This window comes from Galleria mellonella, unplaced genomic scaffold, assembly GCF_026898425.1.
Source record: "Galleria mellonella isolate WM207_F2 unplaced genomic scaffold, CSIRO_AGI_GalMel_v1 utg36, whole genome shotgun sequence".
In the NCBI taxonomy this organism is placed as follows: domain Eukaryota; kingdom Metazoa; phylum Arthropoda; class Insecta; order Lepidoptera; family Pyralidae; genus Galleria; species Galleria mellonella.
In genome coordinates, this window is record NW_026442086.1 from 4,248,306 (window position 1) to 4,273,365 (window position 25,060).

Sequence of the window (25,060 nt, forward strand, 5' to 3'; positions counted from 1 at the left end):
GGATAATAGATGTGGATGAAACAGGTCAGTTAGCCCATCGTAACGAATTCAACAAGAATTGTTCACGATGGTTTCCAGGGGGAATCACGTGGAGGTTGACCTGATAGGGCATATTGCTAGCAATGGGGCTGTCATACTCCATTGCTAACAATCTCTTCCCCCCTTCTAACCGAAGTTAGGCGTTTAGAAGTGTTTTAAGAAGGACGATGCTGTCCATCCTTGGCCCTCGCTTAGTCGCCTCTTACGACACCCACGGGAAAGGAAGGGGTGACGTATAATATGCCAGGACCCATACGGAGAAGTTGGTTTTACTCCGCAAAAAACAACGTACATATGTAGGTTAATGAAGAAATGTTTAGTAGACACTTTAGACACTAGACACCGGGACTTTTTATCCCGGTCAATTAAATTATTCCGGTCACTATTATTTAATATTAACTTTTACCGGCAACTTCGTCCGTGACCGGGATATGTTTACTGACTGGTATAAAAAGTAACCTATATCCTTCTTCATCCCATATAGTACGTGTATACCAATTTTCATAGTGATTGGTTAATTCATTAAGGCGCTATAAAGTAAGAAACAACCCTACTTAAACATTTATAATATTCGATGTACGGGAAATTAATGAGCTCATTGTGTTTTAATCCTTTCCAATAATTGTTTCCACTTCATCGGGAAGTCTTTTTTAGGGCGTGTTTGGCGTTTTGATGACAAAAATACAGTGTGTTAATTAATTTCTCATATGTATATAGACTAGTGTCCGACCGAAACAAGTTTTACAGCCGAAACCGAAACCGAACTTTCGACCTTGGTCTCAGTTTCGGCAGAAACTAAAACTTCTGTTCTATATTGAAATTTAGTGTAGGTATTATTTACACAAACACACATATAGTTAAAGGGTAATAATATACACTACTTACAGTATGTAACAAATATGTCATACATATTTATATGTAAAAACATGTAAAAATTATGACTTACTCTTGGAAGTAAACTTAAAAAAATAACAACTTTCAGTTAGACACACACATAACACAAACACACATACAAAGTTTCGGCGCGGCCGAAAGTTTCGGCCAATTTTCGACCGAAACTGAAACTAAGGCCAAAAGTTGAATTTCTGGACGAAACTAGCCGAAACCGAAACCGAAAATTCGGTCGGACAATAATATAGACATCGAATAAAAAATGAGGGGTAAATTTTAAAAATAATATTTGTAATATTAGTAAGGATGATCATCATGATGATTTTAGCTCTTAACTGTTCAATGCTATACATGAATATAGAGGAGATTATCGGAGAGACCTATTGCTAACAATATACTCGTCAGGTCGACCTCTATGCGATCCAGGGTTGCCAGATCTGTTATTTAATTTTTAACTAAATGTAAAAAAATATTACTTCAAATTGATATGATTTCGTTCACTTTTACATAATTTTAAACTTGTGTCGGTTTTCACTATGTTTCGCCATGTAACTGCCATGTGAACGATCAAAAAAGATTTTACATAAAATTGTGAAATAAATACCTAATTTGACAATGCTGATGCGGCCCCCTTAGAAAGCGTCGTAGACAATAGCTGGCCCTCACTGGCACCCCGCCAGTATAAATCAATAGCATAGGATACGGTATCCTTATATTTTAAGTATTTGGCGATGAGATACGAGTATATATGTATGTACTAATAATTTCACTAATGTAATAAAATTGTAATTATACAATGTCTGTATTATACATAGGAGATATTAAATAAAAAATAATGTAAGAGTCCTTAATAAATAGATGCCAAAATAATATTTTTTAAGTATTTTGTCTGTCTGTTTGTATGTATTTTTCCGGCATCACGCAAAAACTACATTATCAAATTGGATGATATTTTCATAATTATGTTTTTGAAGGTCTAACTTAAAATCTGGTATAGGTTTTACCAGAGGGAGTCTTTGTACAGAAGTTGTTTGCTTGGGTACCTCTGTCCCATTCGTGTTTCAACCGTAAAGCAGCTGTGTTAGCGTGGCTGTGTTTCGGTTTGAAGGATGGGATATGGCGTGAATTTATAGGGTACAGAGGAATAACACCTGAGTCCTCAGGAATGGCAACGCATGGGGGGTATCATGGGCAATATACTCTGTTATGTCCATGATACTGCTCAGCCGTGCAGCCGTCAACCGAGCAGGTGGGGCGTCAGCTTGTTTGCCATTCTAAGTTGTATAAAAAAATGTCATCTAGAAGCAGTCAATTTTATTGGTTTTCCTACTTCTAATTTTTCTATCCACGGGTTCGAACTGGCGAGCAAAAAAAAAAAAAACTAGTACATAATACAGTCTTTTTATTTGGCGATTCCTAAATACTGTTACAATGCCTTCCCAAATGTAGAAAATGCTTAATTGCAGTATCTAACCCAACATCTCTGTCACCATTAGTGTAGTTACAAGGGTGCTAGCTAATATATTGCGCAATAGATTGTCATATCCAGCAATTTAACGCAGAATAACGTTTAGCATTCTTGGCACCACTCCCAACAGACAAGACCTCTTTGACCTTTCCACGAAAGGCTTGTAAATAGGCTTGTTTTTTATTACCATATTTGTAGTTTATTTAAATTATCCAGTTATTACAAATAAGGTATCATTGCAATAAACAAAATATATTTAAATATAGACACATTGTTTGAATGTAACGTCGCAGAAAACTTACATGTAAGAATGTTCGAAAATGATAAAATTTGGTGTATGTTTATATTAGTCTAATTATATGTTTATATTATATGAATATATCAAGTATTGTTTTATTTTTCCTCTACGCAATAATGATTGCCCAATGGTTGACTGGTAGAGAACATTGTCCAGTGTTAAGTTTGCCAAATATATATAGAATTTTACGGTACATTAAAGTTTAAATACATAAATAAACCGATAAATTTAATACATTTTATTAAAATGTCTTTTACCTTCATTAAAATATATTTATCAAGTAGCTTACTAAAGAATAAGGTTATCAAATCGTCTCTAATTTTTGCGGCAATGTAATGCAATTACGTTTTCAATACTGAACCGATTTTGTTAACTTGTTTATGTAAACGACAGAGTTTCCTCATATGTTGGCCTTATATTAATTTTGTGAAGATTGAATTGATTTGACTGCGACGTAAAATATATTTATTGTAAACACAATGTTCTAAAATAAAATATTTTTAGTCCAATGTGTTTACAAAAGATTTTGAGATACATCGGTTGTTTGTTTTATTTGAAGTTAATATTTTTTTGTGGAGTAATTACAGTTTAAAACATATTTTTTTGTACCTAGTTTTATGTAGAGTACCTATACGCAACTCTACATAATAAATTTAAATATTTAGTGTAATCAATATTAAGCAATTAAATATTTGTATCTCCAAAACACCAGGGCTTTGACCTTTTTCCGTGTGCTGATGAGCAAAAAACTGTTAGCAAACATACCGTTAGCAATATCCAGATGCTGGAACACATTTTGAGATGAACGCAGGTGATATCCATAATTAGTTGTAAGAATAGTAGATTTACAAATTTGAATTCTACTCCATACTAATAAGGAATATAGTTTCCTGTCTATTTTCTATCTTTACTGATACAAGAGATGTGCATACAAGTTACATCGGTTCGCTCGCCGCGTAGGTCCGTGCAATACGTGTAGACATAAATGTTGGAATGGATGATAGGTTCCTAATGTATTAAATACATTAAAACAATAACTATTTATTATGATAATGTTCCATACTATCATATAAGAATACTAGCTGATGCCCGCGACTTTGTCCGCGTGGTATTTGTTATTCCTATTTAGTATGTATCGATGTATGTGCCTACCTTATTATTATATCTGGGAATATTGGACCAAAATTAATATTCTCAATGGTCAATCTCAATGATCAAATTAAGTTATCAGAATATTTTAATAATTCATTATTTATTGTTAAATACTAATACAGTGTCTATTATGTTATCTGTGGCTAAATTTATCCATTATCACTTAACAAAATTAAATTGTTGATTTTGGATTAATTAATATGGATCTAGTTAAGGCAAAATAAAGTAAGCTCTCTAGTAGCAGCAATCATTGCTGAGGTACCCCGCATAGTGGAAAATAAATAGACGTCCGAATTTTTATTTTTTACGTATTTTTCTGATAATTCGAATAAGTAACAAAAAATTAAAATATGTATATGTTTTCATGTAGTTAGATATTTTGTACTTCCAGCAGCATACCTGTATTAAAAGATTACAAGAATCAAGGTAAGTAATGTATCCATTATTTTTTGCGATGTTTAATTTTATTTTTTGTCTTTTATTGTTAGATTAGATAGTCGTGGAAATGTTATCCGCTAAACAAAATGTAAATTTAATCTTGTTCTCTATACTAGTGCTAAACTAGTTGCGATAGTAACGAGCTCATTTGAGACGAGTGCAACAATGAAATTACCTAGAAACAAAACAATGGCCATTGCGCAATCTTAACTGTAGGTTTTAACAGGTAGGTATTTAAGCTTTACATTTACAGTTTCTAAATGCCTAGAAATTTATATATATTTTTTTTACGACGCAAAATATGAAGTAAGCATAATATACAGCGTAAACTGATAATAAGATTAACAAGGCTAGCTACCTCACGAGTGGTTTCAAGGTTGTTTTTGTGTATAAACATGTCGAACGCGTAGGCGTACGAGTATGACGGTCTGACTGGGTAGGTGCTAACACAATATTATCGCTAACAATACATGACCACGGAGGGGCTTGGAGCCAAAAATATTTACTATTACTCAATAAAACGAATTATTAAATAGTTACTAAGTATATTTATTGCCTTAAATTATTATTACAGTCCTTTGTGTACCCCGTGAAAGATACAAAATTAACGTATAATAATCTAACTAGGAATTAATAACACAGCAAATTTGAGCTTTACAACAAGCCCAGTTTGAGATGAGATCAGTCGCATGGAACGATGTTATGTCCAAAATAGAATTCACTGGTGTGCACTCATAGTTTCGCAATCACTTCCCGGTTCAATTCTGCGTGGCCTCGGTCTTGCTTCCTGTGGCTATAGTATGCGGAGTGGAATCTCTGCATCAGCAGGAACCGCATTGGATGTTCCATTGATCTCTGAGAAGCAGCGGCCCAAATTTCTCGGGCATCTGCCACAACGACCTCCTTTCGCTCGGCAAATCGTATGTCCGTACACAAGCCATTGTCTTATTATTTTGCATACTTATCTAATTCTTGTTGCTTGCTTTCTTATTATTCTGCGTGTTCACCATTTTAGTGACGATCTTTCTGGAATGGCCAGACGGATCGAAGTGGTTTGTGTGTTCGCTTACCTCCTTCTTCGTGCGCTGTTTGCCGCTGTGTCCAGAGAAGATGTGTTTGTCATGGTCGAAATTGTAGTAATCGTACTCGTCGAAGAAAGTCTCGGACATTGTTACGATGAATTTAGATTTATAAATAAAAACACAAGAGTTTGTCGCAGTGACAACGTTACTAGCGGTTTGATTTTATGATTTGTTCGCGGCGACGTTCGTTCGCGTTTATATAGCCAGCCAGAGACACGTCACTGACCGCATGCGCGTCGATAATATTCTCGAATCGTGATTGGACGAGGGCACGTCTATGGTGCAGTATTTGTTTATTTACAGATTTGTTGGTGTGCGAAGCCGGTTTGTTGTGCCTGATTAAAATTGTAAAATACCTATTAATGTATTTTTAGTTCGTTTAATTTCCTTTATGAAGCAGTAAAGCTTCATATCTGTGAATAGAGGTCTTTGGCACTTACTTGATAACTACATAGGTACCTATTTTGCCTCTGTCTCGTAGACAAAATGTGAATATTAATTTATGACATCAGGTAGTATAACGTAAGTAATTATTATAAACTTACGGCTTATAATAGACTTCCGGTTTCAATAGATATGCTTGATTAAACTTTTTGTCTATTATTTTATCAATCACTGAGTATAATAAATTAATAAGAAATCATTCAATTTTATTTTTGTCCCTTAAAAATTGAGATAATTTTACTTTGTACCCAGATATTGATTAATTTGAGCTATGAAATTTAGTATCTTTCTTTTTCTAAAATAACTATGTCGTCAGTGTAGGTAAAGATCTAGATAATTGAATTTTCATAAAAATGGAAGGATGAAAAAGTATCAAATTAAGATTATTTGGAATTTACATAAATTTTGTTCCTTAGTTTTTGATCTAGGCGGTGATTTATAGACTGTGTTCGTAAAATTGTAGGCTTATTGTAAATTATAAGTCAGAACTTAAGAAGTATGATATAAATATAAATAATAATAAATATATATAAATAATCATGAGGTAACAAAAAAGACTTACGCAAATATTATAAATTCCCACAAATATTAGGCGTTAGGGTTTCTTATTAACATATAATAATAATTTCTAAACGATGAGACGAAAAACGATAATGTTATAATTGCAATTTTTTATGCAAATTAGAATGGTAAACAAACTAATGGTCTATCTAATAGAAAGTAGTTACATTGAACGACGAACGTCACAATGCGCCAACTGATTTGCTTCATCCTCACCTATCATCCCTTACTAGTGCTCCCTCAGTGTATACCGATAGCGCAGGCGAGACCACCATTCCATTAGTATCCATTAAAAAAAATTTGTAAAGCAAGATTTACCTCAATTACGAGTAAAAGTTTACATAAGGCAACACTATTTTATCATCAATGTGTGTATTAAGCTGAAGTTTACTCGTTTCGATAATGTTACTTTTTCCATGAAATACGAAGTGAATATTAACAAGCTTTAATATAAAAAAAGTGTTTATTTACAAAGATATAAACAGAAATCATAATGTAATAAATCAAAGGCGAAAAATATATTCTAAAACACGTCTGCACCTACTACTGCCATCTGTTATCGAGTCATTACAATTTAAAGTAAAAATGCTCCTCCATTAATTTTCTTGGCCGCGTTCGTCTAGTAATTATATTAATTTTATTTTTAAGACAGAAAAAATATATTTTCTCTATTACTAGTCGTTGCATGCGTCTGCCTTTCATATTCAGTAAATTCCTTCTATTATTCCCTGAAAATAATCCCTATTGCTCACCTATCTAATTTCAAGTTGTTTTTATATAATTTTATGTTTCAATATAGGATTTGTTTTTGCGTAGTGTTTACCAAACATGAATTTCAACTATTAGTAATACTATTGCGTTAAATATGTAATACTATAATAGTAATTTAATTTTATTTTTCTTAGTTTAAATAGGTTGGTAATTAAAGTACACAAAATTTTTATATATAATATTAATAAAACATATATATTAATACATATAGTATAGGTAGTAAGTAGGTATATATATATACATCCATCATACAAAAAGATGTGCAAGTAATACAGATAATAAATTTGCTTAGAATTTTTTCATAGGCGTTTATGCGTTTTTTTCATTACATTTTAAGCGTCTTCAAAATTAAAAAAGTTTTTAAACCGCCGGTATTTTTTGTAGGTATGGTTACGTGATATATTTGATATCTTCGTTGATTCTGACCCGATGTTGTTAATTCTTTTTGTAATTAATATTCTATTTATTAGTGCCGTATTTAATCACGATTGCTTCGCCATTTTTTATTTTCTTTGTAAACCAAAATATTTTTTTACATATAAATTATATATAATCGTGACTTTAAGTACCAGCAGTAGTTGTATTTGTCATTATTATTTGACAAATATGATATATATGTATAAAAGTAGTAAACTGCGTTTTTGTTTGTCAAAAAAGTACATAAAATTCTATTGTAGAGTGATTATACTCGTTACAATTATTATTTTATTAACAATTGAATTAAAGGATGTGAAAGCCCTTAGATTAAGTAAAATATTGTTATAATTGACTGAACTTAACCAATTCAGTCTGAACTACCCTTTATCACTAAAAGAGTTTTTCAGTACACAGTAAAGAATTGTAGTAGTATTCTTGTAGAGAATGCCATACAGTATCAAGCTTGCCATTTGTACAAATTTTATTGTGCAATAATAAATATATAATTTATTAAATGACTTACCTTCCTATTTGTGAACACTGAGGCGAATCTGTGCATACTGCAGCCTTCTGGAAGACATGTAGCTTGGACGGTGATGGTAACAATGGTACCAAAGGATCTGGTGGCTCTGAAGCTTTCCATGATTTATAGTCTCCACTGCCAATGATGTAACCACTGAGTGCTGACAGAAACACCAAGATAACTAGTGCTGCGATGATTAGCTTAGTCCTCAGTTTATATGGCCTGCAAAATAAATAAAATTATTTTAAGCGCCATCTTTTGTTACAATTATGAACTTAATATATTTTAATTATAATTTAATATGAAATTAATGTATTAAAAAAAAGGATTTTTAGATAGTCATATTTAATATTATGGTACGATTTATGTAATTATATTTTATCTATTGATACAATATTAATTTACTAATTAATACTGAAGAAAACTGTAAATAAGATAATAAAAATAATTTAAATAGTAATCATGAATAAAAAAATGCTTACAGATATAGGTAGATGTAGTGTATTAGATTGTATTTATTTATGCTAAACTTATTTCTCTGTTTTAAATGATTATTTTTCTCTATTATGTAAGCATATATTACATCAGTGAATGTACTTGTGTAATAAATTAAACATATATGAATATGTTTTTCTGTGCATGTTTTAGTAAACAAATAAATAGACATTTCCAATACTAACACTAGGTATTCATAATTGATGTAATGTTTATTTACTGAATTTACATAACAGTGAGTTGAGGTAAATAATAATAATTCGTGAAGAAATCCAAGAACTCACTTCTCAGGGTAGTCGTCATCATCACTACTAAAGTTTCCTTGGAATATAGCGAATCTATTAATAGGTGAAACTAAACGTATGGTATCCATTGGAATATCGTCCGCATGAGTGCTTATAAAATGTCTTCGGTGTAACCCGGTCGAATGTTCCATTGTTTATTTATAAATATTACCCCACTAAATCGTCAAGTTCAGTCAGATACAGTTTCACAGACACATGACAACATAACCTAAACACAAGTCTGCGTTGTAACAAAGCTTGACTGTCAGAAATCTAGCACATTCTAAACTGTAATTTTTGTTTGTAGGTTATATCGAGTCCAGGCACTGCTGGTAATGATAACTGTCACTTACAGGTGATACGCAGTGAACTTGTTTGCGGGTATTCTGAAAATCGATAATTTGCGTGGAGGCTTTGTGATTACGCCGGCTGGGTTTGTGTTGGGTTTATTTTGATTTATAGCTTACTCATGTCGTCAATAGATGGAGGTAAACGTACTACCACTTTTCAACTCTCAAACTTTTAAGATCACGGGTATCTAAATTCCTTTTTTACCCTAAATTATAAGAAATATTATTTAGAGTTACTTAGGAATAATAATTATATGTAGAAATATGAAATAGGTTTTAATTAGAGCCAGCTGCCAAGCAAAAATGCTTACATGTTTACGTACTAAAGCATGCTCAAGTATCTAAATAATATTATGAATAATTCCTGTGTTAAATTCATCACTTGCAATGGCAAGAATCCTGATAATCAACTAGGTTTTTACCTAGTTGATTATCAGGATTCTTGCCAAATCTATGAAATTTTTTTCATAGATTTGGTTGTGGAATGACCTTTCTGTCGAGGTTTTTTCTAGAGATGGGATTCATATAAAAGGCTGTAATAAAGCGCGTGAACGCGTCCCTTGTATTACAAGCATCCATAAGCTACGATAATCTCATTTACCATCCGACGGGCCGTATGCTTGTTTGCCACCATAATAGTATAAAAAAAACGTATAATATTAGATGCTATGTTGCGTATAAAATACTTAAACGTCGCAGTATAGGAATATGATAATCCTTTTAAAATATAATTAGAACTTAATTAAGTGGATACCTTTGTTTCACTCGTATTCTGCCGCGAGGTAACTGTTCTTGCACGATTATGTTTTCATTTAATGGATGGTGTATGTCAGTAAAATTACAGGGTATGCCAGACCACAGATAATATAATACTAGCCAGACATAATATTTTAGTTCTCATAAAGGGCAACGCAAGAGGTAGGGGGGAAAGGGATTGTTAGTAATGGAGACTGAGAATCCTATTGCTCGCAATATTGCTGGGTATATACCCAACCAGGTCGACCTCCTCGCGGTTCTCCCTGGAAACTGTCATGGTTAATTCCTGATGAATTCATCATGATGGGCTAACTGGCCTATTTTCATTCTCATCTATCAGCCTTCACTGGTGCTCCACCAGCGTATCCCGTTAGCGCAGGCGGAGTTATCATACCATTTTCACCCATCAAAAAAAAAACGCAAGAGGTATATTGTATTATGGGGTTCACAGTCTAGTCAGTGATGGCCATAGTGCTGTTCATGTCTGTAGGCGACAAATACCATTTGAAGTACCTATGTTGTTAGCTTGTTTCCCATTATGAACTTATTTTAATAACAAAAAAGGACAAGATTTTTTTTAAATAAGCTTTGGTAAGATTTTTGGCAGATTCCAAATCCATTTCAAATGTAAGTAAAGCACGCACCTACATGTGTTCAAGTGGATGGAGTTTCGACACCGATCGCCTATATAATAAAAAATATAATAAATAATATATTTTACCGAAGACGAAGTAGATTTTATATAATGTTATATAATTGAAAACGAATGTCTGCAATATTATTTATTGCTGTGACGTGGAAATTATTTGTTGCGGATAAACACATATTGCGCGTACCAACAAGACATAAATAAACGACATAAAATATATATATATATATATGTATGTATATAGTACCTAATAAATAATTATCAAAACTATGTATTGTAAAGAGCAATAGATAAAATACGTGTGTAATACACGTAAAGGACATTCCTTGAGACTTTACGTGGTCAACTAATTCAACTACCAATAGACGCATTTTGTCAAACACGCAGAATGCCAATAAAGTGAATAGCTAGGGTAATAGGTAATAACTTTAGTAATAACGTAATAAAAAAAATTATGGTACTCATAAAAAATATCCTCACGTCCATAATGTGTTATGGGGTATTCAGAAGTGTTTACTGTCAACGTTGAGGAAGTACTACTGATTTATCTGTGGTTATGGTGACAATAGATTTGATCGAAAATTTAAATTGTTTACAAAGTTTTTGATACCGTTTGGAGTTTATAAGTTGGTGTAGTTTACCACTAAGAATATAATGGAATAGAAATATTCTTGGTGTGATGGTGTAGCGATTTGACATTTCGCTTCAGCTTCTGACGGTTGTGAGTTCGATCCTAGCACATCACATTTGTATTCATGAATATATTTGTTTCTTTTTTATACCACAAAGGCGGAAAACAAGCATATAGTCCGTCTACTGGTAAATGGTCACTGTAGCCTATGGACGCCTAAGACACTAGGGGTGTCACGTGCACGTTATGGACCCTGACGAAATCTTAATATACCCTTATTGAAGAATCCCATACTGTAGTTTCTAGGGAAAACCTGGGCAGGGAGCTTATTCCAGTCTGAGGGTTCGCGGAAAAAAAATCACGAAAAAATAAATCGCGTAAAATAAGTAGGACAGAAACTATAATACATACCATGTATATATTAATTATTCTATACAAGTAACTATACAAGTATAACTATACAAGTTATAAACTTCATTTTATACAAAACTGTAAACAATTTATCATCACAATCATTGTTATTGTAATTTTTATAAAAAGGTGAACTCAGTGTTAATAAATACAAGTATACTGAGTGCATATAGACTATGTTTCAGACTTCAATCACACACATACAATCACATACATACAAAAATAATTAATGAACTGAAAATTGTTTAGTAATAGCTAGTATAGTATTATACTATCTATAAGAGGGATTAGCAACTCTCTTAACAGCTATAAACGAATAGGTCAGGCCGACCTCCACGTAGTTCTCCTTGAAAACCACACATTAAATCCTGATGATTTCGTCACAATGAGTCACTTAGGTTCATGAGCAGTGATAGCTCAGTTGGATACTGTTTTACCGCATTCATGTATAGAACACCAATTCGATCTTAAGATCCTTAGAATTAGGTGGCCCATTGTGATAAAAGTCTAAATTTATAAACTTTAAAATTTATAAAATGATAGTCACTTGTTTCATGCTTCAGAAGGCACGCAGAGGTGTCGTCTGGTAAATCACGTTAAATATTTTAGTTTATAATAAAAACAGCCTAGTAACTTTTGACAACAGAGGGCGACATCATCTCTTACAGAAAAATCAACTTCATCTGTGACAAAATGATCATAGAATCAACACTATCTATTTAATTAAAAACGAATCATTAACTGTGTTGCTAAGCACATAACTCGAGGACAGTTGAATTAATTTGACTATTTAATAACCTTTAAACAGTACATTTAAATATATATATATATATATATATATATATATCTTATAATACATGTTATATACTATAATACATATTTATAATACATATATGTTAACAGAGATTTAAAAGAGTAACTGTTGAGTTTCTTGCGGGCTCTTCTCAATAGATAACAACTCAACAAACTCGAAAGTATAATTAAAATTGTATTCTACAAAAAAAGACCAGCTTAAATTAGTAAAAAAAACCTGTTATTTTGATTTAAAAACTAAACTACTTAACTCATATTAATAATTTTTTTTAGGATCAATCTGTAAGTATATCTTTTTAGATAAAAAAATAGAATTTTCCAATTTACAGTTGACAGAGTTATGACAACGAATATAAAATATTATACCCGAATTGATTATCTCCTTCTTTTTTAAGTCAGCTGAAAAGTATAAAAAAAAAATCCCAGAAAGACGTAAAAATCAAATCTTTCTTTTTTCTATAAAAACTGGTCCTAGCTGCCAATTCAAACATATAAAATGTTTGAATTGGCAGCTAGGACCAGTTTGTAAGGGAGTGTCATAATATTCGTTCACACTAATCTCTGAAACGGCTTAACTGATTTTATAAATATTTTGTAAATTTGTACTCATATTATTTATTCCAATTTGAAAGATAGAAACTTGAGTTTTTACTCGATAATAATATTTAAGACTATGTTTCACAAAAAACCGACTTTGATTGTGACAACTCTAGTCATTTTGATTTAAAAACATACAGAGTTAGATAGAGTGTTGGGAGGAACCCAATGGGGCATCTAGTTATCAGACCAGCTCCTAGATATACTGGCTTACTGTGTAGAAATGGTAGAAGTCCATTTCCAAAGTCAAGTCAGTTGAAAAAAATATATTCGGTAAATGGCTGTATGAGGCGAAACGACATTAACCGAATCAGCTGTTTAAATAAATACTATGAGACTATAAATATGACTACGCACCTGTTTCTTTCATTATGTGGAATTGATATCGACACATGTCTGTTCTTCCTCCTCACTTGTCCAGGTTTGTTTGTTTTCTTCAAAGAGCTCTCCCTTAACAATTGTCTATCACACATATTTGCACACCTTATTTTTAGACTTTAGTACCACTGAGTTACGTGTATATTAACACCACTTGAGGTTATGCCGAGACTGCTCGCATGAATATTAGGAAATGTAATTGGTATTACATAGTACCTACTTGCGAACACGTTACTCTAGATGACCTTGGGTGACATAATAGATGTGTGTTACTAATTATTTTTGACGATATACGGAGGTCGTTATATCGTTCTATATGTGTCATTTATTATACTCTGTGTAAAAATGGAGATCTCTATTGATTTTCGATAGAAACACTTGCGAATTTAACTTTTCTAAATTGGTTTAATATAATACATAAAATGATTGTGATTATATAATTGATGTTGATAGAAATATAGTCAGAGGGAAAGAGAGGTTATGTATCAATCATATTAATATGGAGTTTGCTTTTAGACAATTGGACAGGTTCAAATGGTGGATGTTGGGTTATTCTAGAGAGTAATCATCAGGAGATGTTCCTTACCACTCAGAATTTGCTGAAAGAGAACTCATACAGAATTAAGGTCGCCGGTTGTATACCTTTGATCATAATAATATAATACAAAGAATATTATATATAATATTCTTTGTATGCAATAAAGTATTAAGGTATAAAAACTTTCTCTATTATACTGTAGTTATTCATTTAGATTGCATCAATTGTCAACAAAAGCCTCAAAAAGCTGTCAACTATTGACTGCTACGTTTTTTTTGTTACTGATTCTTTAATTCCTTATACGAATGTCTTAAAATGTAATATGAATAATATAGCAAAAACATTTACGTGATGAAATTCGCCAATTACAAGATTAATAAGATTTTAAAAGTCATTTTAAAAAAAAGAAGTAATTTATTTGTGTTGAATCAACTATAAGAAAACGCTTTAGATATTTTTTATCTATAGTCGAGTAAATTCCTAAGTTAGATATAATTTTAGTAATAATTTCTAGTCGATTTATTTCTTAAATATTTTTTAATCTTTAATTTTGCAATTTTGCTTTGTGATTGAAATTTAAAGCATGTATTAACACTAAATTAAAATACCTCGGTATTGATAATTTGCGTATCACATTATAATAAGATTAAAAAATATTTTAAACTTTTTTTAAAGCCGGTGTCGTCTTTTGTTGAAACCGTCGCCTATAGTCATAGACAGTATCATGGACATAAAAGAGTATACTGTGTCGCCCATGTTATTTTGTTTATCGATACTTGAAGATAAGGAAGACAGTGAGACAGACTGCAGGTCAGCCAGTTTTTATAATTATTTGATATGAAAAAATTAATTATGTAATATTATATATAGTACTTTGTATATTTGAACTTGTAAATCTGCTTCCACGTGGCAAATATTTTATATTTTAACATCATTGTAAAAGCTAAAAGCATTGGCTTCTAATTTAACCTTTAATTTAGTCATAATCTTATATCATTTGTATCTAATAGCGAAAATGGGTCGCCCACAAGTATAAAAAAAGTTATAACCATATTCTAGTTCAAAGTATGTAGTAGTAAATAGAAGATATGTATTATATAATATAAAAGAGCCATATTAGGTACCTATATTGTTTTCTGGTTAATAAATAATTATATTTCTTTCATTTTATGGGCAGTCACGTGCAATGTGTCTACTTTGTACTTTATCGCTTATTACTATACCATAAAATAGTGGATATTATTGGAAAAATCCATCAATGAGAAACGTTCTAAATGAAATATAGCATTAAAGTGTTTACTTTATAAGAATTCACGTATAAGTACACAAATATGAAAATCTTGTGCAATGGAAATTTATATTTCCAAGAAACATTGATTCATAAATTGAACTCTATTCGGCAGGTGTATTTTAGGGTTGTCAACTAATTACGACCGATGTCCAAAATTGGGACAGACAGTTAACAATTTTTTTAAAGAATTTTTTATAATAAAAAATAATAATGATTTTTTTATGTACATTTTGCACATAATAATTTGTTATGACATCAAAAGAATTAATATTATATTGAAACTGGTATTCGTTAGCTAGTTTATATTCTAAATTCAAAAGTTTATGAGTAGGATGGATGGATAAATGGATGTACGGATGAAAGTTTGTTACTCTATCACGTAAAAACTACTGAACGGCTTTGAAATAAAATATGATACACAAGTAGGTTATATCCTAACTTAGCACATAGAATATTTTATACATATATTGATTGACGCGAGTTAAAGCAAAGAATACAGCCAGTATATAATAAAGTATGGGTGGTAACCCTAGACTACGCTCTTATTCAGGGTAACACTTTCTATCAAATGAGAGCATAATAACTTGATTGCAAACAATTACGGTATTATTGATCGTTAATGGTGCAATAGTGTAGTAAGGCATTTTGATTTGTGTAAATGAAGACCTAGTTTTGATTTTCGGTCGAGGCAATATAAAGAACAAGTACTTGATAAGATTGTTCGGTTCAATAAGTTTTGCTAGAATAGTGAACGTAACACTAGATTTGTCAACTACGAACTTGTCTCGGAATTTTTGACGAAGTAGTCAATATCATCATATCTTTGATTAGTTATATTTAACTGTAATAAATTTGATTTATGCAGTAACATTATATAGGCAATGGAGTGACGATCTCAAGTGCATTGCAGGGAGTCAGCGATGTAGGTGGTTCAGGGTCATTCCTTATGACCGTCTATGGGGGAGGCATATGTTCAGCAGTGGACGAATAATGGCTGAGATGATGATGATGATAATGATGATAGACTGGGAAAAATATTATAAAATAGAGAACATCCAATTTTAGTACTTAATACCCACTAACGCACGCGCGCAAATGTACACGCACACGCATATGTAAACGCGCGCACACACACACACACACACACACACACACACACACACACACACACACACACACACACACACACACACACACACATGCATACACACACACACACACACATGTACGCACTCACGCACGCACGCACGCTCGCACAGACGCACTCACACTTAACACGCACGCACGCACGCACACACACGCGTGTGTGTGTATATAAACAATAACCAACTATTAAAACTATGTAGGTATTTATTAAAATAATATATTATGTAACAATAAACACGACCTTTGCCTGTTGCCATTTATTGAATCTTTATATTAATAGAATTTACAGGATTCGAGTAACTTCCATTCGTTTGAGACCGGTTTTATTACGTTTTGCATCAAATTAATATCAACAACTCATTTGAATAACAAAAAAACAAAAACAAATATCTGATAGTGAATTGGTTTACTATTTTTGAATCATGAAAAACTAGTCACAATTGATCTTGATCGACACGTTAATGTTAATTTTAATTTTAGGAGCTATATTAACATATTTTTTTCACTAAATCGTCGATTTCAATTGTATCTTAATTTTAGGTTATATTATTTTAGCAATATCTTAAAGTTTTTTCCTTGGTCGTTTCTTTAGGAATATATTTAGTTTCGTTTATATAAAACACTGAATTAAATTTCACTCGGTAGTTTAAATTTAATTAAAATATTTGACATGTGGATTTAAGTTAGGAAAAACCTTAAAATAATAATAAGGATAATAACAGGCTATTGCCCTTTAAACAAAACACACTTGTACAAAATAGGGGCCACAGACCCTGTCCATATAATTCTACTAACTCCTACTCTCCTAGTATCTTTTTTTAGTAGATGATAATGGAATGGTTACCCCGCCTGCGCTATCGGTATACACTGGCGGGCCACTTGTGACTCTCCTAGTAATGTACCCAATTAGGTCGAACTCCTTGTTCCTCCTGGAAGTTATTGTGAATTCCTGAATTCGTCACGACGGGCTAACTGACCGGCTTTCATTCTCATCTACCATCTCTCACGGGTGCCTCGCTAGCGCATACCGATAGCGCAGGCGGGGTTACCAAGCTATCGTCACCCATAAAAATAGAAAAATAACCGTTATTAGACAGTCACACGCTATATTTCATCCTAATCAATATATTATCGAGTATTAAAAAAAAAAAAAAAAAAAAACATTTGTAGTTACATTAGCGAGGCCGTGGGCTTTTATAAATTACTTCGATATAACAACGAGCTTATCTGGTTTTCCCGACATCGAACCATCCAGAACATCGAAGATAGTAACTTAAAATTAATGAATAGTTCATTTTGGATAAAACTGTTTGTCTTTTTCGCGTTTAGTAAAGTCTTTTATAAATCGTTTTAACAAATCCAGCTATAAAATAAAATAGCAGCATTTTACGATCTCTTATAAAATACTGGCATTGTTTAACAATTTAAGCATTTTTTTTTATCGAAATTACTAATTGAAAAATAATACACACAAGCAACAGTGATCAGTACAAAGTGTAAACATTTATGTACTTTATTTTAAATGATTCATACTTTTATGCACTGTTAGTTAATCGTGGCATCTTTATTATCTTAAAATAAAATTGCGGGGGGGGGGGGGGAAGGGATTGTTAGCAATGGAGTTCGACATTGTTAGCAATATGCCCTATCAGGTCGACCTCCACGTAGTTCCCCCTGGAAACCATCGTGAACATTTCTTGTTAAATTCGTCACGATGGGCTAACTGACCTGTTTCATCCTCATCTATCTATATCCTACCTATTTAGCGCGGGTAGGGTTACCATTCCATTATCACCCATTAAAAAAAAATATAAAGATGCCACGATTGACTGCTAAATGTATCAGTAAGTGATTACAAAACTCTATCTTAAAATTTATTGAAATATTTGAAAGAATGATGATGAATGAATAAATCGATATCTAATATGAAAGTGGAAGCATATAGATATAGAAAGAGGTCTAGACTTGACTACTATGACCAGATAGATAGAACGCAACTAACCGAGTCTTGACTACGTTCAAACCGGTTCCTAACAATTTAAGACTCTAGGGGAGAGACAATTGTTAGTAATGGAATATAGCAGTCACACTGTTACTAAAGTACCAATATAACTTGTCAGATCGACCTCCACGTGGCTTCCTCTGGATATCATCATATTTAATGACCTGACATCAACTGCATCTGTCATTGCTCATTGGTACACGTCTTGTCTTGACTAGTAACGCAGACGGGATGATCATTCTATTTTTTTTATTATATCATGACATGTAATCACACTATATGACGACGAGACGACGTGGTCCATCAATACGACCAACCGAAAAGAGAACGTTCCATTTTCAACGGATAATAATCTTATATTCTAATTTTATCTTCTTACATAATTGTAAGAAGTTCTGCTTTTTATGAATGAAACCATATATATATATATATATATATATATATATATATATATATATATATATATATATATATATATATATGAATGTGATATAGATATGGGATATGTATGTCCAAGAATAGGGACTTTGTTTCTCTCTGCCCACTAAGTAAAGTATCCAGCATGATGGAAATATATATTTATATTTTGTAGAAGAGTGCATGGACAAGGAAATAACTTTTTTATCGCATCAATCAATACGTATCGATTACGCGGACATAATTAATATCAACATCGTATCAGCCGTTTACTGTACACTGCTCAACATAGGCCTCATAAGGTGGAGTTTTGCCAATAGTTGCCACACTTGGCAAGCGGGTTGGCAAGTGTAGTTAGACTTGGTGATGTTTTAAAAGGGACGCTGCTGCCTATCCTTCAACCAAAAAGTCCCTTTAGTTGCCTCTTATAACATCCTTGGGAAAGGAAAGGGTAGCTCATTGTATGCCAAGACCACATGTCAGATATTTTAAATACCTATCTAACCTAAATGTAAAAGTATGTTTGTTTGTTTGTTTGTTACCTCTTCGTGTTATAACAACTCAACCTAATCATGTTCTTGAACTATTCATTGAGACAAAATCGCGAGTGAAACTAGTTTCTTAGAATATGTTACAGTATTATACGACACTGTGATACGTTACGTAGTATTAAAAAAAAATATAAGAGCAAAAAAGAAGCAAATTGTATACTTATCGTAAATATACCAAAACAAGAGTTCCGGAAGTTAAAATTATTTGAATATGCTAATTATTTATACCTAATAATGATAGTACTATTGACCTTTGTTCATTGACAAGATATAAAAATAAAAATTATACAAACGTGTAAAATTTTCCTTTATATAACAGGTAACACCTAAACTAAGGCTGACGTATAAAATAACAAATTACTTATATTTCCTTTTATAATAATATATTTACATGTAGTAAAAGATTATAATTTTTTTTTATTTATTTAAATTTCACAAAATCAGTTGTAATTTGTTCTTTTATTTTATTATTTATTTCTTACAAAACGAGAAAATTTTATTCATAGGAATAAACAACTATCATAGAAAGTTTTAGAGGAAACTGGGCGTGTTTGTACTAGACCGCTGTCTAGAAACTGTATCAGTTTTCACTCAAATATATTTAGAAATGCTTAAATATTACAAAAAAAAAAAAAACTACAAAAGTTCAATGTCGTCTTGTTTTATATAATATTGAGAATATAGCTTTACAAAATACCTACGATTTTCATAAAAATTTTAATTATGTATTGTGATGCAATTCTATCAATAGTGAAGTAATAAAATTTGACCTGAATTTTTTTATGCAACTCTGAATGGCAAACAAGCTGACGGCCCACCTGATGGAAAGTGGTAACCGTCGCCTATAGACATGAGCAGTACCATGGACATGACAGAGTATACTGTTTCGCCCATGATACCCCCCATGCGTAGCCATTCCTGAGGATTGCATTTATCGATGAGTTACCACATTTATTATGAACATTATTACAAAAAGTCAATAATTTTAATTATTATTCAGCATCATCATATCAGCTTTTATCTGTCCACTGTTGAACGTAAGCCGTCCGCTAGGGGATTTTGCCAGTAGTTGCCACGCTTGGCAGGCGGATTGGCAACTGCAGTTAGGCTTTGGAGATGTTTTAAGAGGGACGCTGCTGCCTTTCCCTCGCCCGTGTGGCCCCGGCATAGACAAGGTCGCCTCTTCCTTTCCTGTTGGTGTTGTAAACAAGCTGACGGCCCACCTGATGGAAAGTGGTAACGGTCACCTATAGACATGAGCAGTACCATGGACATAACAGAGTATACTGTTTCGTCCATGATACCCCCCATGCGTTGCCATTCCTGAGGACTCAGGTGTTATTCCTCTGTACCCAGTAATTTCACGCCATATCCCACCCTTCAAACCGAAACACATCCATGCAAACACAACTGCTTCACGGTTGAAACACGAATGGGACAGAGGTGCCCAAGCAATCGACTTTTGTACAAAGTCTCCCTCTGGTCTTATCTTCAGTATATTATATATCTTTAGATATCTTCCAATCAACTTTGAGAATATTTCGTTTTAAAACTGGACACAAAATTAAAAGTGATAATTTAAACAATTCAGAAGAATATAATACTAACCTACATATAAATTACGAGGTATTTTCGCTTTAAACCGTAAGCAAAAATTGTGCTTACTTTTAAAAAATAAAGCAACTTGTTAAATAATAATTCTTGTATTTATTAATGTGCATAATTAAATCAAAGACGTGAAAAGAATTAGCTATATGAAGTAAGCAGTTTATAGATGTAAAATGCGGTGAAGACGATGAGGCATCACAGATAATATTTTATTAAACTAGGTGTCATTTTGTTAAAGTCCATATTACTGGTTATTTAATTTAGTTAAACAAAATAATTCTAATGAAATAACCAGAGATAGAGAAGGAAAATTCAACACAAAACCCTTTACCACACCTTCTGGTCAACGTAATAATAGAACGCCAATCTCGTCATTTAATACGGAAAGGCCGGTGCCCAATATTTTTTTATTGATGGATGAAAATGGCATGGTAACCCCGTCTGCGCTAACGTGATACGCTGGCGGAGCACCAGTGAACGGTGATCGATGAGAATGAAAAGGCCAATTAGCCCATAATGCTGAATTCTTCAGGAATTAACCATGATAGTTTCCAGGGAGAACTGCGAGGAGGTCGACCTGGTTGGGTATATTGCTAGCAATAGGATTCTCAGTCTCCATTACTAACAATCCCTTTCCCCCCGGTGCCCAATATTGGCACTTAATGAGTTATTACGCACTGTCTTAATAGTTGAAACTATGGTACATACTAGCTGTATCGCGCGGTTTCGCTCGCAGTCGTATTGTAATGTTTATATAGCATAAATGTTTATATATTGTAATATAATATATTATAGAGCCTATAACTTTCTTTAAGAAATGGGCTATCAAATGTTAAAATAATTTTTCAAATCCAATTGGTCGTTTGTGGGGGAAAAGAGATTGTTAGTAATGGAGACTGAAAATCCTATTGCTAGCAATATACCCAACCAGGTCGACCTCCTCGCGGTTCTCCCTGGAAACTATCATGGTTAATTCCTGATGAATTCATCATGATGGGCTAACTGGCCTGTTTTCATTCTCATCTATCGCTCTTCACTGGTGCTCCGCCAGCGTATCCCGTTAGCGCGGGCGGGGTTACCATACCATTTTTACCCATAAAAAAAAAAATTGGTCGTTGGTTCGTTAGCACATTCAAACAAACTCGTCCGGTTCATTATATGTATGAATTTAGATTTAACTTGGTTGAACGATACGATATATGAAAGCTGAAAGAGCACAATTATGATAATTGTGCTCTTTCAACTAATTGATATAAACCTTCAAAAACTGTACACTGCTTGTTGAAGGTAATATTCACTTGTTTTATATTTACGTAAGATAGGCAACGCGTAAGAACGCAAGAGGTAACTGGTAGGTGAAAAAAATATAACCGAATTTAGAACCTCCTTTTAGGAAATTGGTGGAAAATTATATAAAAAGACAAATATTTGCGTAATTTTACGCGTATCAACACGTATAGTAAAATCGTAACTGGTCGCTGCCTGTACATGGAAAATATATAAGAAAAACTATTAAAAGAAGGCTTTATGAACGCAATAGAACCCAAAACAATGGTTTTTAGAATTTTTATCTGTTTTGTCTGTATGTCTGTATGTCTGTACGTTTGTGCAAGCTAATTTCAGAAAGGACTTAACCTTAACTTATGATTATTGACTTATGATTTGAATGCGGTTTTCACTAATACATTTCGGTTTGCTTCACTGAACATTTAGTGCTTATTTTATTTCAATCGATTCATAAATAAAAAAATTATATTAATCTAAAAAATCACATATAAAATGCTATAAAATAACCAATCAGTTGAATTGACTGAAACTTTTTTTATTATAATACATATAATAAAAAAAGTTTCAGCCGATTTTCAAAAATTCTGTCTACGTGCGAAGCTGGGTCGAATCGCTAGTATTTACTGTACCTAATATTATGAGTATTTTATATTATAAACCTTGATGGATATGCCTACACGCAAGCGTTAAAAGCCTCTTCAAAAATTTTACCTAATGTATTTTTTTTTTATATAATTTTGTTATTATAATTACCAGGTAAATAATTAACAAGTAAAACACTTACTTATACGTAATAATATAAAATATTAGTAAGTACTTAGTAATACCAAAATTGTCACTTCTCGTGAAACTTAAGGGATTTGAACACCATGCGGCAAATTATTAATTTAAACGCAAAATTTTAATTATTATGTGAACCGTAACACACAGGTAGGTCATACATCACAATGAACCCATTCACAACAGATAAACCATAACTTCCGGTGGTTATGACACTTATATGAATAAAAATCGCGCGCAATTTCGGTTGCCAGGCGACGACTTTACGTATATATGGCCAGATCTGTACTAACTGACGTGTGCATTTCCAGATAGCGCCGTACGGCCGTGAAAATAAGCGGATATATTTATTATACAAATCAAAAACACGTGAAACTGTTATCCTTACTAATATTATAAATGTGAAAGTGAGGTTTTCGACAAACAATTGTTGCTTTAGAGTGTCTCAACGGCTTAACCAATCACTATGAAATTTGGTTTACATATACTATATGGGATGGAGAAAGATCTAGGTTACTATTTATCCCAAACAGTAAATATATTTCGGTCACACGGACGAAATCTCGCTTAAAAGATAGTTGTAATATATATGTGAATATTTTCGAATTTAGTAGATGGGCGACATATGATACTTTTGATTTTTGCAAACCGCACAAAACCGGTTTTTGGCCTCAATCTTTTCCGCAATAAGCTATTTTTTCTATGTAATATTATTTGTTATTACTAATGAAATTTTTATTACTTTTATGACCTTAATGATAAAATGTTTACTTTATTGTTGCTAAAGTTTATTTTCTTTTTATATATATTTTTAAAATTTAATTTATAAAATATTTTTATAAGATCCATCTATGTTAAGTACAAAAATATGGGGAATGAAACTATTCCATTAATGAACATTTACCAAAATTAATCAAAATCGATGACAAATTATGGAAAAAAACATACAGAAAATACAGGGTAGATTTGAAAATGTCTTTTCTTTATAGTCACAGATTAACAAAATTGTCTATTACTACTAGAAATTGCTTACTATATCAACCTATATTCGAGTCTAAATGCCAATACCTAAGATTATTCAATTAACTAAACCTAAAAACATCATCATAAATCATTCCTTGGTGATTAATAGTTAGTGACGGCGGTAAAGCTAGGCTTCATATTTTTTACACAACAATAGTCAGGCACCAATAACCTCCGACTTCTGTCAGAGATAAAAAAATGTCCAAGTTCAAATAAACCGCTTAAGCCTACTTAGGATCATAGTTCTGCATCTATTTATCACTTTATAAGGCTTTATTCTCGGGACTTCGCTGCCTAGACAATGACTGGAATGAATAATAAGCAGTCTCTTTCTATCTCAAATATTACGAAAAAATCAAAATAGTGTTAAGTTAAGAGCGAATAACTGACACTTGAATTATACGATATTTAATTAAAACCACGTTGATGATACCGATTTATTATTCCATCATCACACGAATAAGAAGGAAACAAAGAATTTTTGTACACATAAACTTAAATTTTTTAATAGTAATTTTTTTATGAATCTTCTACTCAATTCGGAATGCAAAAAAAAAAATGTGCAAAAAATACAGCGATGCACAGTTAACGTTTGGTATAATGATAATGGTGAGTAAAATAAACCAGTTGCACTGATCAAAGCAGACCTGTCTGTACAATCAGCGCCCGTTCACGAGTATGACAGATGATATATGATGATACGACGCTGTTACCCTAGTAACCAATAATTGTCATCATTATACCTATGTGTGTAAGCATAATATTTATTATTGTGATTATATCGTATTCTGATAAAACGAATGATGTAATATGACCTTAATAAATATAATAAACAGGCACCAAATCTGCGTGTTTATTATGTTTTCGTATTTTTTTTTTCTCAATATGAACACTTCATCTAAGTATTAAGGAAATTTTCCTTGTTTGCGAAATAACTTGCGAAAAATTTCCACTTAGTCATAGTTTTAG

The 25,060-nt window shown here is 32.3% G+C and overlaps 2 protein-coding genes across 10 annotated transcripts in view; both read right to left on the reverse strand.

Annotated features, from left to right (window-relative positions):
• The window catches only part of LOC113520000 (glutathione hydrolase 1 proenzyme-like), a 64,710-nt gene that overhangs the window by 24,551 nt on the left and 15,099 nt on the right, over window positions 1-25,060 (reverse strand). The window contains exons 1-3 of one of the 9 annotated variants that reach the window (XM_052897229.1): window positions 23,230-23,343; window positions 13,428-13,619; window positions 8,085-8,306 (exon numbers count right to left, since the gene is read on the reverse strand). In XM_052897229.1, coding sequence (XP_052753189.1) covers window positions 8,085-8,306; window positions 13,428-13,543 — 338 coding nt within the window. In that variant the 5' untranslated portion in view covers window positions 13,544-13,619; window positions 23,230-23,343. Of the gene's footprint in view, window positions 1-8,084; window positions 8,307-8,863; window positions 9,218-13,427; window positions 13,694-23,072; window positions 23,344-25,060 lie in introns of those variants that run through there. The other 8 variants (XM_052897224.1, XM_052897226.1, XM_052897227.1 and 5 more) reach the window with 8 other exon arrangements.
• On the reverse strand, window positions 4,812-5,553 carry LOC113522101 (nuclear protein 1). Its single transcript, XM_026907781.3, has one exon. It carries the CDS (start codon window positions 5,453-5,455, stop codon window positions 5,252-5,254), a length of 204 nt encoding a protein of 67 aa, XP_026763582.1. The 5' UTR covers window positions 5,456-5,553; the 3' UTR covers window positions 4,812-5,251.

Excerpts from the sequence above, each read along its gene's own strand:
- LOC113522101 (XM_026907781.3), bottom strand. The coding sequence starts at position 5,455 with ATGTCCGAGACTTTCTTCGACGAGTACGATTACTACAATTTCGACCAT.